At 62.0% G+C, this 17,793-nt stretch overlaps 1 protein-coding gene across 2 annotated transcripts; it reads right to left on the bottom strand.

Annotated features, from left to right (window-relative positions):
* Nucleotides 1-285: 285 nt before the first annotated feature.
* On the bottom strand, nucleotides 286-13,962 carry SLC9A5 (solute carrier family 9 member A5; the record flags this gene model as incomplete). Of its 2 annotated transcripts, none has more annotated exons than XM_082489206.1 (16): nucleotides 286-2,282; nucleotides 2,584-2,715; nucleotides 2,901-2,979; nucleotides 3,572-3,742; nucleotides 3,873-3,999; nucleotides 4,140-4,228; nucleotides 4,413-4,542; nucleotides 5,225-5,295; nucleotides 5,399-5,488; nucleotides 6,063-6,265; nucleotides 6,440-6,660; nucleotides 6,802-6,979; nucleotides 7,264-7,342; nucleotides 7,614-7,777; nucleotides 8,424-8,726; nucleotides 13,830-13,962. In XM_082489206.1, 16 exons carry the CDS (start codon nucleotides 13,960-13,962, stop codon nucleotides 1,816-1,818), a joined length of 2,637 nt encoding a protein of 878 aa, XP_082345332.1. In that variant the 3' UTR covers nucleotides 286-1,815. The 2 variants fall into 2 exon arrangements, with proteins under 2 accessions (XP_082345332.1, XP_082345331.1); XM_082489205.1 differs by having other exon boundaries at nucleotides 2,910-2,979.
* Between the last annotated feature and the right edge of the window lie 3,831 nt (nucleotides 13,963-17,793).

Raw genomic sequence — 17,793 nt, 5'->3', positions numbered from 1 at the left:
GGCAGCAAAGGCTGCTGGCCTCTCGCTGGCTGCTCCCCGAAGCACGGCCTAATGACAGCCGCAGGCAAGCTTCTGTTCGGAAAGAATTTCATTTTTTTCCGCGAACATTATCGAAACTAGGAAATCCAGTTAGGCACATGGAGTCTGAGAGGGGGGCCGTGGCCTCAGGTGGAGAAGAGCGTAGAGGCAGGGGGACGCGGTGCCTGCGGGAGAGAACCGAACCAGGAGGTGCAGGCACCAGGACGCGCAGAGGTTCCCAGACAGCAGAGAGAACAGACGGCGACGCCTGCTCCGACTCCCATTTATTGAACATTACAAAATACTCTGCATATATTTTCACATTAAAACGATATTCTTGCAAATAGGCTATTAAGTCTTGAGTCATTGGTCGTGCCCACGGCTACAGAAAACACTGACCCAGCTAGAGATTTAGTACGGCCCCGTATCAGAAATCAAAACCAGAATAAGGCATACCAGAAATGCAAAACTATATAAAAACCTTTTAAAAACCTCATGCTCATCTGGCGGAACAGGTAGAGAGCAGAACGGCCTTTGCTGAGCCTTGCGGACAGTACCGGGGGTACCGCCGGCTGGCCTGTCCCACGTCGGGCTCACTCACCCAGTGTATCTAAGCGTCCCCCTGTCACCTGCCATCTCAGCATGCCCACCCAGCTGGAACAGGCAGTTAATTACCTGCTCTGGCGAATTAACAGCCCAAGTCCCCATTCTTCTCTAAGAGGAGCATCCCCAACCCTCCCGCGGTGCCGGTGCCCAGCTGCCGTGCTGAGCTTTTGCACGCCAAGCAGTCCTTGGGGAGGAATTCTTGGCCCTTGGGGTCACACCAGGAATAATTCCCTGTGTGGGCCATTGCCACCGTGTCTCACCACCCTCTCAGGAGGGACCAGGGGTGGCTGGGAGGCAGGTGGCGGGGACAGACCTTTGAAGATGCACTCAGCTCTCACCCGTAACCCCTGTTCCTGATGTACATTCATACCTGCTGCTTGCTCCGCTCCTCGCACCATGACCAGCCCTCCCAGCTGATGGGCCCCAGGCCAACTGGAGGGACTGGGATGTGGGCAGGATGAAGGCCAAGGATGCTGTGCAAGGGCAGCTGCCTCCTAGCAAAGCCAGAAAGCTGAACGTCGCAGCTTTCGGGAACACATCCAGACGAGAGGCGTGAGGCTGGCACAGCAGGTTGGCTGCTAGAGGAGTCCCTGTGCGTACTGGTTCACTAGTCCGGCTCCTGGTGGAGCCAAACCCCAGGAGCGCTGCTCCCAGTCCTGAGAAGGTCATGGCCTTGCTTCTGCAGTACCTCTGTAACCCGGGGAATGCAGAGCTGCCATGGCAAGGAGCACATCTCTGGCCTCCTGGCTGAGCTCCGTGCGTGCTCTGAGGAACCCAGCACTGTAGCCACCTTGAAGGAGCCACCGCATCCCCACCTCGGGGTGGCACAGCCACGACAGGATGGAGTCCGGCTGGGATCCCAGCCCTGGGAGGATCATCTCTGGCCTCCCAGTGCTGTGAAGATGTGTAGGGACCACAGAGGAAGAAAGAGGTTTGGGGTCTGTGCCTCCCTGGGTGGACGGGACGTACCTGCTGTCACAGCATGAAGCCCAGTTATCGACCAGTTTTTGCATCAGTAGGTGGGTGGGCAGAGCCCACCCTGGAGTGCAGCTCTGGGGGGAGTGCTGGACTCTCCTGCCACTGCTGGAGTTTATGGAGACACACACAAGCTTTACAACGCAAGCCAGCCGAGCACTCAGCGGTTCGCAGCCCGTTGGCAACCCCCGGCCCCTTCCCCATCCGCGGTCTGCCTCAGAGGTGGCTCGCTCTGTTGAACATGAGCCACCTGGGCTCCGTGGTGGGCACCATCCTGCCCTGCTCCTCCGTGGCCATCAAAGGCTGCAGCTCCTGCTGCTCGGCTCCATCCGGGCTGCTGTCACTCTGTGACCTGCCGCTCTTGGAGACGTGGCTGGGGAACTGGAAGCAGGAGCTCTGCTCCGGCATTGCCTGGCTCGCAGACTGGGGTCGCTCCTCCAGCACAGGGCAGGCAAATCTCCTGTGCTGAGGTCCGCTCTCGATGCCCGGGGGGGAAGCGATGCTCTCCAAGGAGGAAATGCTTTGGTTCCATGCCTTCTGCATATCCACTGGCACGATTTTGGTGGTCTCCGAGGAGACGTAAACAGCCAGATCAGCCTGGTCTCCTTTCCACGGCAGCTCCTTCTCCGCCAAGGTGGGAGACGGTGGGATGATGCAGGGGCTGGGGCAGATGTCCAGACTGCCTGGGGGTGCAGAAGGAGGGACAGTGAGAGGGATCTTGCACAGCTCTTGCTCTCTCCCTGGGCCCTGCAAACACTGCAGACCCAACCACTACCAGCTGGCCAGCTGGCCCGGGGATGCAGGAGCCACCAGGAAGCCCAGGGAGGCTCTGCCGTCCCTCCAGAGTCACAGAGAAGAGTGATTCTGCCATTCATGCTCTGCTGACTTTGGTTTTGCCCAGGCTGAAGCAACTTTGCTCCGCAGGTAGAGGAAGGACAAGCTACCCAAGAGCAGCCGCCCTGGCGTGGGAGTGCCGGTGCCTACCAGGAGTCGTCTTTCCCTGCAGGACCTCATCGGTGGCTCGAGCGACGAATACGATCCCTTCATCGTCCTCTCTCTCTGTCTCCGAGCTATCACTCTCCTCCTCCTCTGAGCTGACCATCACCAGGACAGGAGCTGCAGCAGGATGGAAGGAGTTGGTTTGGAGGATGGGGCACCCAGTGGGGGAAGGACTGCACCCGTGGGAGAAGGACTTGCTGCTGGTGGAACCCTGGATGCTGCCGTGTACCGAGCTGGCAGCGGGCAGGCACATCCCACCCCACCAGGTCCCCTTGCTGGGACCTGCACACCTCGCCTGCCACCAGCCTCACCTGCCTCCTGCCAGGGGACATTTCTGTGCGTCTTCCCATTGGGTGTGTCACTGGTCAGAGAGATGTTCTTCTGCGAAGGAAGAGGGACCGGCTGGGACCTGCCTCATGCAAACCCCTAACCCCAACCCCAGTGGCCGTCCAAGCCAGGGTAACCCCAAGGACGTAGATTCCCACCCCGGCTAGATGGCAGCTGGCAGTCAGTGGTCCTTAGTCCTTAGACTTAGTTGCATCTTCGTGGCCCTACAGCAAACAGCTCAGCTGCAATGGCTTCAAGAGCCTCCAAACGAGAGAAAACACCCAAGGCTTAATTTAAGGTGCAGTGCCACACTTCTGAGCTCGGATCTGCACCGACCTCCAGGCTACTTTATGCCGAGTGCTCTTGGAAAACGTGGGGCTCCTCCGGGGCTCGGGACTGCTTTGCCCAGGGAACATCCACCCCACGGCAGTGCTGGTGTGGTGAGGACACATGAACATGGGACACCCACGTGCTCACACGCAGCATACGCAGGACTGAGATGAGATGAACCGCTTTCCCTGCTGACTCCGGAGCTGCCGATGCCCTGCGGCACCTCAACTAATCCCCGAAGGACCTCACTGTCTGCAGCCTGGGGGAAACCGAATCTCAGAGCTAGGAAGGGAGCAGGCGTTTGGGGAGCGCTTGCCTTTTTTCTCCCCTTTTCCTTCAGCCTGGCCTTGCTCTTGGAGGAGCAGACGTTGTGCTTTGTGGACTTGAAGGTCTCCAGCCGCCTCTTCATGTTCTGCCGGAAGATTTCTTTGTCTTGGCGCTCTTGTTTATCTGGAGAGATGAAGTGACGGCTGTAGCTGGCCTTGTACTGGCCGAGGGAGAGGCAAAGAGACAGAGGGTGAGCAGCTGGCCCCACGGAGCATCCTCCATCCCTGCTCCTCTTGTGGGTGCTGCTACCCTCGGGGTGAGCCGCACGCCACGGCCGGGGGAGCGCTCACCCGCCGGCGGGGCTTATAGAGGCTCCCTCGCAGCACGTGGTGCATGGCGGCGTCCTCCTTGTCCCGGCGGCTCCGCACCGTGTCGATCACCTGCAGGTCCAGGCACGCACCGCTCCCGCTCTCTCTCCTTGGAGGGGGGAAAGATGGAGATGATGGAGACGCTGGACTCCATGCCCACATCCTGCCGCAACACACCCCCGGGGAAGGGGGCAGCTGCAGGGGTCCAGCGAGGTCTGCCCAGGGGCTTGGAGGGATGCTCGTACTCACAGGAGGTTTGTGACCGACGACTCCGACATGGACGTGCGGCTGGGCATGGAGGGCAGCGCCAGCTTGGCAGCCGAGAGCACGTGGCCACCCTGGGAGGTTGGGAGGGCAAAGCTGGTAGCGGGGCAGCAAGGACCCAGCTGGGCTGGAGGGGGTCCCCACCGCCTGGCCAGAAGGGTACACAGCATGGCCATGTGTGGGGTGGACCACCACCCCAGGCCAACCAGCTCCTGTCGGGGCCATCCCGCCACCCGGCCCCCCACCACGTGCCCCGACCTGGTCGACGAAGCTGATAGCATCACGGATGTTGAGCTTGTAGTAAACGTCCCAGATCTCATCCCGCAGCCTGTAGGCAGATTTCCGCATCAGGAGTTGGCTCAGGTACTTCTTGTCGAACTGTTCCCACCTGCCACGAGAGGAAGACAACGGGTGACTTAGCTCCCACAGGGTTCCGTGACCAGGGAACCCCTGCCCACGCAAGGCTGAGAGTGTCGAAAGCATGGGGAGGGCAGGCTGGGCACGCAGGACGCGGGGACACGCTGCCAGGGAGGCCAGGAGGGGATGGGACACGCTGACCCAAGGGGAAGCCGGAGCCCGGCAGGTCCACGGGAGGCGGTGGGAGTGGGAGCGGGACCGGCACGGCTGCCCCGCTGGGGTGTTTCCCCTCCAGGAAACCGGCTTTTTGCATCCTTTTCCTGTCACTGGGCTGCAGACAAACACTGCCCAGGCTCTAACAGGACTGTTCCCTCCTCAGCGCCCAGCGCAGCTCCATCCGTGGGGAGGCACAGGGCCATCGCCACCACCACGGACACCCCACGGCCCCCCAGCAGCTCCGGAACGGGCACACCGATGCTCTCGTGGCATCCTCAGCCGCACCTGCCTGACCTCTCTCTGAGATGCTTTTGGGACCTTGGTCTGCTGCACAACAGCAGCCAGACAGTCCCCTTCCAGATGGACTGATGGACAGACATACGGCCTTCCTGGCTGGAGGACACCTACAGCAGAGGTGTCCTCAAGCAGGGACCCTGGGTGGCACGTGTCCCACATCTACCTGATGGCCGGCAGAGGATCCTGGCTAAGACACTCACTTGTCCCGCCAGTAATGGTAGCCGTGGTGCCCCACAATGTCCTCCACTGCTGCCAAGATGTGGTCAAAAGCCTTGAGCGAGGAGAAGAAAGTGAGAGCGGTGGCAAGGCTGTGGGTGCCTCGGGGGTGCTGAGGCCGTGCATCGCTCTGGCCCAGCCCCGGCACCAGCACCTACGTGCTCATGCAGCTCCTCGTTCAGCGTGGGCTTGTGGTGGTCGCTGCGCTTCACCTTCAGCCATGTCACCAGGGGTTTGATGGTGAGGCCCTGGAAATGGCAGGAGAAGGCAAGGGAAAGACTAGGAGGGCAAGAAGGTGTGTGACTGGGGCACGGGGAGCAGAAGCAGCATGAAGTGACCAAGGACAGCAGTTGTGCTGGCCACGCACGCCCCTAACAACCTGCCCCACTGCGCCCGGGATCTGAGCAATGGTCCTGTGTCCTGGCAGGCAGCAACCATGTCATACCCCGTCCTCCTTCCCCTGGGCTCCCATCCAACCGCCATGTGGCTCACCTTCCTGGGGCGTAGGAACCCCAAAGCTGTGGGCCATCAGCAGCTTTTAAGCAAAGCAGCCTGGCCAGGCTCATGCCATTGCTGCTCTTGAAGCCAGTCCCAGAACAAGAAACCAACAGGGAAACGATGTGGGCCACAGCCTCACCATTGCAACAGCCACCGCAGCGGTCCGTCATATCAACCTGGTGGTGCCAGGAGGCCCCAAGCACCAAAGGTGACTTGAAAAGAGGTACTTGCCCCAAGCACACATCCCCAAGCACCCATCTGGCCACCCAGGTGAGCTCTGGGCAAGAGGGCAGCACTGGAGGAGGGCACGGTGCCCATCCTCACCTGCACAATGACAGTGAAGAACACCACCACGATGGTCGTTGCCACAAAGTAGTCCTTGGCTTTCACCTTCGTCCTGTCCAGCAGGATGACCAGGGCGAAGGCCACAGCTCCGCGGAGGCCACCATATGACATGACCACCTGGTCAATCCTGTCCAGGGGGATGAGGCGGAAGCGGTTGAGCACACAGGTCTGGAGGACAACACCTAGGGAAGAAGGAGAAGGAGAGCCTGGGATGCCGGCAGAGCCCTGCCTGCTCCTGGAGACGGGACAAAACCCCAACCAGGAGCCTCATGCCCCAGCCTTTCTTGGGGGATAGCAGTTTTGGGTATGAAAAGGACTGGGTGCTACCAGCCAGAAGCACAACGGGGCAGACTGACCCACAGCTCTGAAGAGCAGGATAAAGAACAGGGTGCCCAGCACCAGCGCTGTGTCCCATGCCCACTTGGAGGTGTCCACAGCCGAGATGCCCAGAAACATGAAGATGATGGTCTCTGAACTGCTGGCCAGTGTCTTCATGGTGTACTTGACGGTGGTGCGAGATTTCTGGGAGATGTTGGCTTCCACGTACTTCTTGCAGCAGATCCCACAGAAGGTGACTCTACAGAGGGGCAGAAGGAGCCGGCATGACCCTACGGCAGGATGAGGAGTGGGTCTGCTCACCACCCCTTGCTGCCCAGCATTGCACCCCTGATTTCCTGTCCACCCCGCTGGGGACACCCAGCGGTGAGTGGACACTCACGCCAGGATGGAGGAGAGTGAGACCATCTCGGCAGCAAGGTAAGCAACATAGGCCAGGAGGAAGACGAAGAGCGGCTCAATGATGCGCACGCGCTTGGTGAACCGCGTGATGAGGGCCAGGAGGAAGGCGAAGAGCAGCCCAACAGCCGTGCCCCCGAGGCTCACCAGGAAGAAGGAGGCTGGTGGGGAGAAGACTCGTTTACACCTTTGGGACTCACCATGACTGAGTGAGCCCAAGTCCTGTGCCCCATGGCCATGCCGTGCTGGGCTAGCCAAGCTCCACGTTCCCACCTATGTCCCCACCAAATGCTGGTGATGGCCAGCATATGCTCACTCCAGATGACAGCTGGGGTGGAGATGACAGAGCTGTGGTGCTCAGTGCCCACCCCACAGCACCAGTGCTCACCCCCTACACTTCCACCCCGGAGGAAGGGCTGGAGGGGCTGGTGGGGCACATACTCACCTACCCCCTTCACGTAGTCCGTGGCATGGATGTGTTCTGGGCCCAGCTCCACAAAAGAGTTGAAGACCTTGTACAGCACCTGCAGGCAAGGTAAATCCCTTGGGGAAGGCAGGGTATCAGGCAGCACCAGCGGGCAGGATGGGCCCTGCAGAGTGGCATCACCTGCCCCAAATCTGCCAGGTGACACAGCTCATCTCAGCAGGCAAAGTCCCCCAAGGCCAGGAGAGTGGACCCAGAGAGCAAGGCATGGGTCTGCCCCTGGCTTGGGGATGTCATCCCCCACCCTGGGGAACACCAGTGCCCTGGCCCACCTCAGGCTCCACTTTAGAGTCCCTCAAGCTCCAACTCACCACGGTGACAGCATCATTCAAGAGGGACTCGCCAAACACGATGATGAAGAGGGTCTCGTTTACGTGAACCTCTTCGAAGACGGCCAGCACTGCCACGGGGTCCACAGCCGAGATGAGGCTGCCGAAGAGCAGGAAATCCATGAGCCCAGCTTCCACGCCTGGATCTGCTAGGACAGAAGGACCAAGCTCAGGCAGACCATCCACCCCAGAACCCCTCTCACCAGGCTGAAACAAGCCCACCCCGCCTCTGCTGCTGGTGACTTGACCGCAGCATCCCAACTTGGAGTGGAGTGGGCTGAGCCCAGGACTGCTGCCAGACCTCCAAGGTCCCCCCCAGGCCAAGCGGGGCTCAGCACATCCTCGCTGCAACATGAGGGCAGCAGGGCTTGGATGTCCCCCTTGGAACCCAGCTGCATATCGCTGCCCCTCCGGCAGGTACGCACTGAAGGAGGCTCAGCAGCCCCACCTCAGGTCCAGGCATCAAGAGGTTCCTTGGGGCTCAGGAGAGCTCAAAACACAGCCCAGCTCCAGCTGAGGACAGGGAACACAGCAGCGAGCCGGCAAAGCTAGCCAAGGTCGGCGACAAAAATAGCAAAGACATGAGTCAGCCCAGTGCTGAGCCCAGTTGTCCTGCACGCTTGATGGTCCTGCCAGAGCACCCTTCCCAGGATGCCAGGACCCTGCTCCTGCTATGCTGCCTGGGAATCCATGGCCGGGATGGGCAGTGGGCTCCAACCTTGGGGATGCTTTGCACCCTCCGACCCATCTTTTGGGGATGAGGTCCAAGTTGGGCAAGCCCTGTGCACCCACCCATGAGCCCGGCCCGGTGCAGCCCCCAGAGCGCAGTGCCGGTGGCGAAGGAGTTCCAGAGCGTGCCCACCACCGCATAGGTGAGGATGGCACCGATGTTGTCGAAGAACAGACGGCTGGGCATGAAGTAGCCTGAGTCTAGGACGATGGGGGGCAGAAGGAAGAGGAAGAACATGTTGGGCTCCAGCTGGTATTCAGCTTTCTTTGCCACGGCCAACACGATGCCCCCCAGGCCCAGCCCCAGCAGGATGAGGAGACAGCTCTCCGGTACAACGGACGTCACCTTTCTTGACAGGTGGAAAACTAGAAGGAAAGGAAGAATGAGAGCATCAGCCAAACAACCAGATGGACAGAGCATCCCAGATCCACAAGCTCCACAGAAGGGTTGGCTGACACATGGTGGACCCCAGGGTGGACAAGGAAGCATCTAAGGCTGCTTTGTGGCCATGTGTGCGCAGAAGACCTTCCAGCTAGCTCCCAGGTCAGGATTTCAGGTCCCTGACTCTTTGAGATGTCCCTCTCCTCCCCAGCTGCTGTCTGATAAGCCAAGCAGCCGCGCGTTTTGCTTTTCTTGGCCTCTGGCATCTGCGCTTAGAGGACAAAAGCAGCCAGTGAGCACGTTCACAGTGTCACAAGCAACGCCGGCTGCTGCTCGAGCGAAGGCATCCTGGTTCACCGGGACACGTTACCCCCCGCAGAGAAGAGGATGCTCAGCCCTGGTGACGGGGTGGGGGGGGTGACCTTGTTTGCGGCCGTCTGAGCACGCAGACGGAGCAGAGCAGCATGCAAACCACTGCAGCACAAGGCAGGCGGCCGGTCTCCGTGCCAGAGCACAACCTCCCTCTGCACCGGCTAACCCACCTGCATGCCAAAAAAAAAAAAAAAAAACCAACCCAAAACAGGCACGCGGGAGCTGCAGATTTAGGGATGTTTTGAATAATCAGTTTTTTTCCACGCGAGGTTTGGAGCAGATCTTAAACTGCCATGGAACGGGATGTATTTTTTTGAAGCAAGCAGGCTATGCCCTGGTATTCATCCGTCAGCAACGTGGCAACGAGCCTGCAGCTCAGGCACAAGCCGGTGGGACGTCACGTCTGCCGGCACAGGGGACTCGCTCCTCCAGGCAGACTTGTCCCCAAGGCCAGGGCATCCCGTGTAATCCCGAATCATTCCAGCTTCCAGGTGGGCAACCCTCCATCCCTGCGGATTTCTCCTCCCTAACACAGGGTGCAGTATTTTTCCTGCCCCGCGAAGGGCAGTGCTTGGGGAAGGGCTGTCGAGGGTCACAGCAGTTTCGACCCTTCCCCATCGTTGAGTTCTGCCATCACTTAGAATCATAGAATCACAGAATGGTTTGGGTTGGAAGGGACCTTGAAGATCACCCAGTGCCACCCCCCTGCCCTGGGCAGGGACACCTCCCACCAGCCCAGGTTGCTCCAAGCCCCGTCCAACCTGGCCTTGAACACCTCCAGGGATGGGGCAGCCACAGCTTCTCTGGGCAACCTGGGCCAGGGTCCCACCACCCTCAGAGTGAAGACTTTCTTCCTCATATCTCATCTAAATCTCCCCTCTTCCAGTTTGAAGCCATTCTCCCTCATCACTACATGTCCCTGTAAAAAGGACTTGTGACATCCAGCCCAGCTCTGTAGGCAGACTTGGCCATCAGACGAAGAAACTTTCTTCTGGAGAGTGGGTTCCTCCAGAGCATTGCAGAGCCACCTCTGTCCTTGGACACCCAGCAGATACAAGGGACATCAGAGCAGCATCTGTGCTGTCACTTGGCTGCAAGCCCAGCCCTGCCACCAACCCAAACCCCAGTCCACAAAGCCCTTTAGCTGGATTGAAGGTGCCCATTGCTTGTGCCAAGTCATCCCACTAGAAGGAAAGCTGCGCCATGGTCACACATTGACCCCAGGTCACTTGGCTTCTTCCCTAGGAACCCCCATGGACAGACCGTAGCTCTGCCTGGCCCAGGGTCCTGTCTCCAGTGACCCAGACCTGGAGAGGAGCCCAGGAACAGGCAGTGCTTCATTAGCAGGCTTTGTGCCCTTGTCATTCTCCTCGGAACCTGTCCCAGTCCTGCTCTACACTTTCTGAGACCAGTCCAAGCGTCCCTGAGATGCGGACACCCTGGGCGCCGAGGCTGTGGCCTCCTGATGTTCTTGCTTTCTCCTTCCCTAGCACCTGAGCTGATTTGCTTTCCTTCACTGCAGCTGAGCACTGAATTAGAGGAGATAACTCCATGTCAAAGACCTTGTTCCTAACCAGAGACAACATCTTTGAGCCCACCACCAAACGGGCAGGCGAAGGGTCGCTTCTCCTCTCATCGAGACCTTCACAGTGATCTGCAGGTCTGTCACCAACCACCTCAAGGGGAAAGACCTGTGGAGCACCCGGGCCAAGCCTCTGCCATAGTTCTGCAGCCAAGAGTGCCCCCGGCCGCAGAGCCCAGGACATCCGTCGTCACCCCCAGCCACCTCCGCCAGCTGCCAGGGGCTGCAATTCAGCCACGGAGGCAGTGGCGATAGGGACACTACGGCCCTCCAAGCAAACTCACAGCCCGGAGAAGGGCTGGCCGAGCTCCAGCCCAGCCGAATTCCTTCTTAATGACCGTACAAGCCGGCGGCAGAGCCCTGTTCACCCCACGCGAGCCCAGCGAAGGCAGCACCGGGTGGGCGACCGGCGCTCGCTCAGCCCCTGCGGCAGGTTGCGAAACCGCTTCCCGCCCACGGGAACAGAGCTCTGAAGTTTTCAAGAAGGGAACGAGGCGTCCAGCCCTTTTCTGCACGCTTGGGAGCGTTGCCAAGATCCCCGCTCCGGAAACCCATCTGCACTCCCCGTGCTGCGGAGATATGCCCCCGGCTGGATGGAGAGACCCGGGACACCCCGCCATGGGGACACGGGGACGTGGCTCCTGGCTGTCATCCGTCATTCTTTCCCCCCACCCTCCCCCCCTGCCCAAAACCTTGGGCAAAGAAGGGAGCAGCAGCGATGGGAAAGAGACCCTGCTTGTCCCAAAAATCCCCTGGCTGAGGTGGGGGGGGAGGAGGATGCTGCCACACAAATGGCAGCACACGAGCTCCTCTGAGCCGCGGGGAGCAACCAGCGGGAACGGGTGGAACGAGCTCTAATTTTACCCGCGCCAGGCAAGAATTTCAGCATTAAAGGTTCCCACAGCAACAGTAACTTAGCCACATGTGAATTAACTTCAGAACCATAATCCACACTCAGGCATCCATAACACAGGGGATTTTGCCATTGGGAGGACTCGGGGCCAATACCTGCTTTGCTCCTCCGGTGCGTGGGAAACGGCGAAACGCCTAAAACCGAGCCACGAGGAGCTGGGGACAGGGGTGGGTGGTGCAAGGAGAGAGGGTTGTGACCCATGGGGCACGCTGCTGGGCTGAAAAACATCCCCCTGCAGGCAAACCCCTGCCCACGGGGCAGCCATGGGTGAGGAACATGTTTGAGGCAACGCTCATCACTTCCCTCTTCCCCACATCCTGTTGAAACAGATCTGCGCTCCGACCGAGGAAGGAAAAGGCAGCGGAGCCCGGACGATGCCTCGCTGTGCCGGAAGGCAACACCCAAGCCGTTGTTTTTTTTTCCCCGCCCCGGGTGTTTGCAGGCTCAGGGCACCCTGGCATCGTGACCGCCTGCGAGAACAGAGCCCGCAGTGTCGTTTTCCCCATCGCCCAGGCACGGGGCCGCTTCCTCCCCTGCAGTCACAGGGCTCTGAGCTGGCAGCCCAGCGCCGCAACCGCAACGGCTCCTCCGCGCCAGCCTACGCCCGGCGGCCGCAGCCACCGCAGCCCCCTCTGCTCCCCGACATCCTCCACCCCCGGGGCTCCATCTCCTGCGTGGGCTCCTGTGCATCCTGGGGACCACGTAGGGTCAAGTGCCACCTCTAGGGACCCCCCTGCCAAAGTGCTGCCCACCGCCCTGCCTCCAGGTCCGGGCTGAGAGTATCCATCGGAGCCGTCGGATGCGTTGAGCCAGGCAGCCCGGAGCTACCCACCATCGGGGTTGTGCTTCCCGGATGGAGAGGGACAGTGGCCATCAGGTCACCTCAGGCTTGGAAGAGCGTGGCGGGGCTGGGGGCTTGGGAATGACACCCGGCTCAGGGAAAAAGGGGAGCACATCAAAGGGAACCCGCGCAGGGAGCAGCTCCGAGGAGACGTTTGAGAGAAGTAAATAAAAGCCGGGGAAAGGAATCGTCTCTCTGATCTTCTGCAGGTAGGAGGGAAGCGCTCGGCAGCTGGAGGTGGCACAGCTGCAGACAGAGGGCTGTATTTTTAAGCTCACGACGCCCTTTAATTCATTTCTCGCGATGCTTTAGGTCTCCCTTGCGAGAAGGCCGAGGAAAGAGAGGAGCGCGAGGTCCACGGCGGTGGTTTTGATGGTGCTTGGGACAGGCAGAGGCCCGATGATGGCCACAGCTGTAGCTGTCCCCTGTGTACCGAAAGCTGCTGCTGGTCCCCATCTGCTCGGAGACTCCCCTGCCTAACTCCGAACCTGCATTTCTTGAGCCGGCTCCAAACTAAGAGGGTGCCCGTACCCCCACCACGGGGGCTGCGCCCACAGTGGGGCCCCCCAAGGAGGAAACCTGCCTCAAGGTCACCGCCTCGTCCCTAGGGCCCAGCACAGCAGGCGGGGGGGACCGTGGGGGACCAGCCTCTGGGGACACTGCTGGACACCCACACGCGGGCGTCCCCTCCCCAGCATCTGGGGTGCTGGTGGGGGGCAAAGCCCTGCGGCAGCTCACACACATCCTCCTTGCACCTTCCCACGCAGCTTCTTGCAGCACAGCCTCTCCCCGCCTGCCCGGTCCTGCGCTGGGGAGCAGGAGAGCCAGAGGCCATGCGGGTCTGGGGTGACCCACCGGAGGGGGACCACCCGTCCCCAGCCCTTCCTGGGGCTGGGGGGATCAAAACAGCTCCCAGCCCCGATGGTGACACACGCTGTGGGGCATGGGACTTCCTTGCTGGGCACCTCTGCTCCTCTTCTCCTCCTGAATCCTCCCTCCCCTGCTCCCACCCCTCCATCCCTCCTGGGGACAAGGGGACCGAGCCCCCACCGTGTCCCTTCACCTCGTCGCTGCTCACCATCCGGCGGGAGGGGACGGAGGAGGACGCGGTGTGGGGTCGTGCCGAGGCCACCGCAGCCCAGCTGAGGATGGTGACCTGCCCGTTTGTCCCCATGACCCCGCGTCCCCATGCGCGGTGGCACCCCTCGCCCAGGATGTCCCCCCGCAGCGCCCGCCGGGGATGTCGCATCCCACCCTGCCCGCACCGGGGGATGGGCGCAGCGCACCCGGGGGACCGGGAAAGAGGGGGGGGGGGGGAGGGGGACACACGACACGACACGACACGACACGACACGACAGCGACAGCGACGGACACTCACCGATCTTGGCTAGGCTGGCCACCAGGATCCAGGCGGCCACCAAGCAGGGCGCCTGCACCTCCCGCCACTGCCACCGCAGCAGCTCGGCTCCCGCCGGGGCGGCGGGGCCGGGGGAGGCCACCGGGGGCTGCATGGCCCCTCGCCGCTCCCCGCCGCTCCCCGCCGCTCCGCCGCGCCACCGGCCCCCGCCCGCGTCACGCGCACGTGGGGACACGCCGGCCCGGCCCCCCCCCATCCCCATCCCCCGCCACCGGCTCCGCCCGCCGCAGCCCGCCCCGCCCGGGCACGGCCCGCCCCGGCCCCCCCGGTAATGCTCCGAGCTCTCCGGTACTGCCCCGCCCCCCCCCGGTAGTGCCCCGGTGCCCAACACCGCCCGCGCATCCCCCTCCAGCCCAGCGCACCTGCACCCTCCCGGTGCCCCCCGCCCCATCTCCGTCCCACTGCGCCTGCCCCAGTCCCCCCCGCATCACCCTGGTGCCCCCAGCCCCATGCCAGACCCCCGGCTCCCTCCCAGCGCCCCCTGCCCCACGTCCGTCCCCTGGCTCCTGCTCCAGTCCCCCCCGCATCACCCTGGAGCCCCCTGACCCATGCCAGACCCCTGCACTTGCCCTGCTCCTCCCTGCATCTGTCTCTGTACCATCTGCATCACCCTGGTGACCCCTACCCTATGCCCGTCCCCTGGCTCCTGCCCACTGCCCCCTGCCCCACACCAGACCCCTAGACTTGCCCTGGTCTTCCCTGCACCTGCCTCGGTGCCACCAGCATCACGCCAGTGGCTCCAGCCCCACAGCAGCCCCCCTGCCTCTACCCTGGTGCCCCCAGCCCCATGCCAGTCCCCTGGCTCACTCCCAGTGCCCCCTGCCTCACCTCGGTCCCCCTGTGCCTTCCCTAGTCTGCCCTGCATCACCCTGGTGCCCCTGGCTCCTGCCCCGGTGCCCCCTGCCCCATGCCAGACCCCTGCACTTGCCTGATCCTCCCTGCATCTGACTCCGTGCCACCTGCATCACATCAGCATCCCCTGCCCCACGCCAGTCCCCTGGCTCCTTCCCAGTGCCCCCTGCCCCATTCCAGACCCCAAGACTTGCTTTGCTCCTCCCTGCATCTGCCTTGCTGCCACCTGCATCACGTCAGTGCCCCCTGCCCCATGCCAGACCCCTGGCTCTTGCCTGGTGCCCTCTGCCCCATGCCATTCCCCCTGCTCTCCTGCCCCGTTGCTGCCTGCATCACCCTGGTGCCCCCTGCCCCATGCCAGACCCACGGCTCCCTCCCAGTGCCCCCTGCCCCATGTCAGACCCCTACACTTGCCCTGGTCCTCCCTGCATCTGCCTCAGTGCCACCAGCATCACGCCGGTGGCCCTTGCCCCATGCCTGTCCCCGTGCCCCTACCCTGGTGCACCCTGCCCCATGCCAGTCCACTGGCTCAATCCCAGTGCCCCCTGCCTCACCTTGGTCCCCCTGCACCGGCCCCATTCCCCCCCACATCACTCTGGTGCCCCTGGCTCCTGTCCCAGTGCCCCCTGCCCCATGCCAGTTCCCTGGCTCCTGCCCAGTGCCCCCTGCAACACCCCGGTTCCCCCAGCCCTCCCCTGGTGCCCAAGTCCCCTCACCCTGGCTCAGTCCTCCTGCACCCACCACATTCCCAGTCCCCCTCCCAGTCCAGCCCCTTCTGCTGCCAGCCAAGACCACCCATCCTTGCCCCAGTCACTGCCTGAGCACCAGCCTGGGGGCACGCCAGGGGGGTCCCCATGGTTACTGGGTCCCTCTCACCTCCCCAGCCCCTCTCAGACACCCCTAGAAGCTCCCACTTGCCCACCAGCCCTGGACCACCTGCTCTGTGGGTTGCCCCATCTCCCACATCCCACCCCTGTGGCTCCCAGATCCAGTGCCCCCATGTCCTGGGCGGGCAGCGAGGGATGCCCAGGCAGTGAGGGATGCCCAGGCAGCCCAGGGAATGGGGATGCCACTTGGCAGGGGGCGAGAAGGGACGCTGGCAGAGTGCTCTCAGCTGTGTCTGTCCCCAGAGCCAGGACAGAAGGACAGCTTGGCCAGGCTCTGGCTGGTACTGCCTATGGCATGGACACCGTGTGCCAGGCAGAGCCCGCTGGAGCGAGCTCCAGGACTCCTCCCCAGCAGCTTCAGCAGTGTCACCTCTTCCCATCTCTCTGACCCGGCACAAGTGTGTGGAGAACATTTTCCAGTGTCTGCTCATGCCTCTCTCCTACTGGGAGTCCAGGCTGGAGATGGGAGAGAGGGGAAGGCTCCGTGTTCACCGCTCCATCGCATTGGGCCATCGTCACTGCCCTGGTGTTCAGTCAAAAAGAAAGTAAAATCATCTTTGCAAAAGCTTTGCCTTGCTGGGTTGTGCTCACCATGTCCAGCAACGCTTTGTGCTGAGTCCCAGAGCGATGAGACGTTCCCGTATCTCCAGTCCCCCCAGTGCAGCTGCAGTCCCCTTTGGGTCCTCCCAAGGGCTCTCGGCTCTGCTTTGTGTGCTCCTTTCCAAGCCTGCTATAGCCATACATGACCTGTCTTGGATGCCCTCGTTAGCATCAACACCTTGGATGCATAACGCCCTCATTGGCATCTACACCAGCCTCGGTGCTGGGGGGGTACCACTGCACCCCTGGATCCGCGCTGCCCGGGGAAGGGCAGCTCACCCCTACCCTGCTTTCCCGCTCCCCCAGAATGGGGAGTTTTGTAGAACTGTAGAACCACAGAATGGTTTGGGTTGGAAGGGACCTTAAAGATCATCCAATGCCACCCCCTGTCCTGGGCAGGGACACCTCCCACCAGCCCAGGTTGCTCCAAGCCCCGTCCAACCTGGCCTTGAACACCTCCAGGGATGGGGCAGCCGCAGCTTCTCAGGGCAACCTGCACCAGGGGCTCACCGCCCTCACAGCAAAGAATTTCTTACAAATATCTCATCTAAATCTCCCCTCTTTCAGTGTAAAACCATTCCTCCTTGTCCTATGGCTCCCCTTCCTGATCCAGAGTCCCTCCCCAGCTCTCCTGGAGCCCCTTTAGGCACTGGAAGGGGCTCAAAGGTCTCCCCGGAGCCTTCTCTTCTCCAGGCTGACCCCCCCAACTCTCCCAGCCTGTTCTCCCAGCAGAGGGGCTCCAGCCCTCCCAGCATCTCCGGGTCTTCCTCTGGTCCCGCTCCAATAGCTCCATGTCCTTCTGCTGTGGGGACCCCCCGAGCTGGAGGCAGCACTGCGGGGGGGTCTCCCCAGAGCAGAGCGCAGCAGAGGGGCACAATCCCCCCCTCGCCCTGCTGGCCACGCTGCGGGGGATGCAGCCCGGGGTGCCGGGGGCTTTCTGGGCTGCCGGCGCACACTGCGGCTCGTGTTGAGCTTCTCATCCCCCACCACCCCCAAGTCCCTCTCCTCAGCGCTGCTCTCCAGCCATTCTCCCCCCAGCCTGGACTTGGGCTGGGGGTTGCCCCAACCCACCTGCAGGACATGGTTGAACTTCATGAGATTGGCATGGGCGCACCTCCCTTTGGCCCAGCCTCCCACCCGGGCTCCAGTTCACCCAGGGCAAGCAGCCTCACCAGGCATCCCTGGGGGCAGCCCAGAGTCCCCCAGGGCCTGGAGCATCCTTGACTCCAGAGCATCCCTGACTGTGGAGCATCCCGCCAGAGCATCCCTGACTCCAGAGCTTCGCTAACTCTGGAGCATCCTTGACTCCGGAGCATCCTGCTGGAGCATCCTTGGCTCCGGAGCATCCCTGACTCCAGAGCATCCCTGACTCCGGAGCATCCTGCAGGAGCATCCTTGGCTCCGGAGCATCCCGCTGGAGCATCCCTGGCTCTGGAGCATCTGTGACTCCCAGACCATCCCTGACTCCTGGAGCATCCCACAGGAGCATCCCTGACTCCAGAGCATCCCTGACTCCAGAGCGTCCCTGAATCCAGAGCATCCCAGGCTCTGGAACATCTGTGACTCCCAGAGCATCCCTGACTCCT

The sequence above is a fragment of the Vanellus vanellus genome, assembly GCF_965231255.1.
Source record: "Vanellus vanellus genome assembly, chromosome: 12".
Classification (NCBI taxonomy): domain Eukaryota; kingdom Metazoa; phylum Chordata; class Aves; order Charadriiformes; family Charadriidae; genus Vanellus; species Vanellus vanellus.
This window is presented reverse-complemented; position numbering and strand designations above follow the sequence as displayed.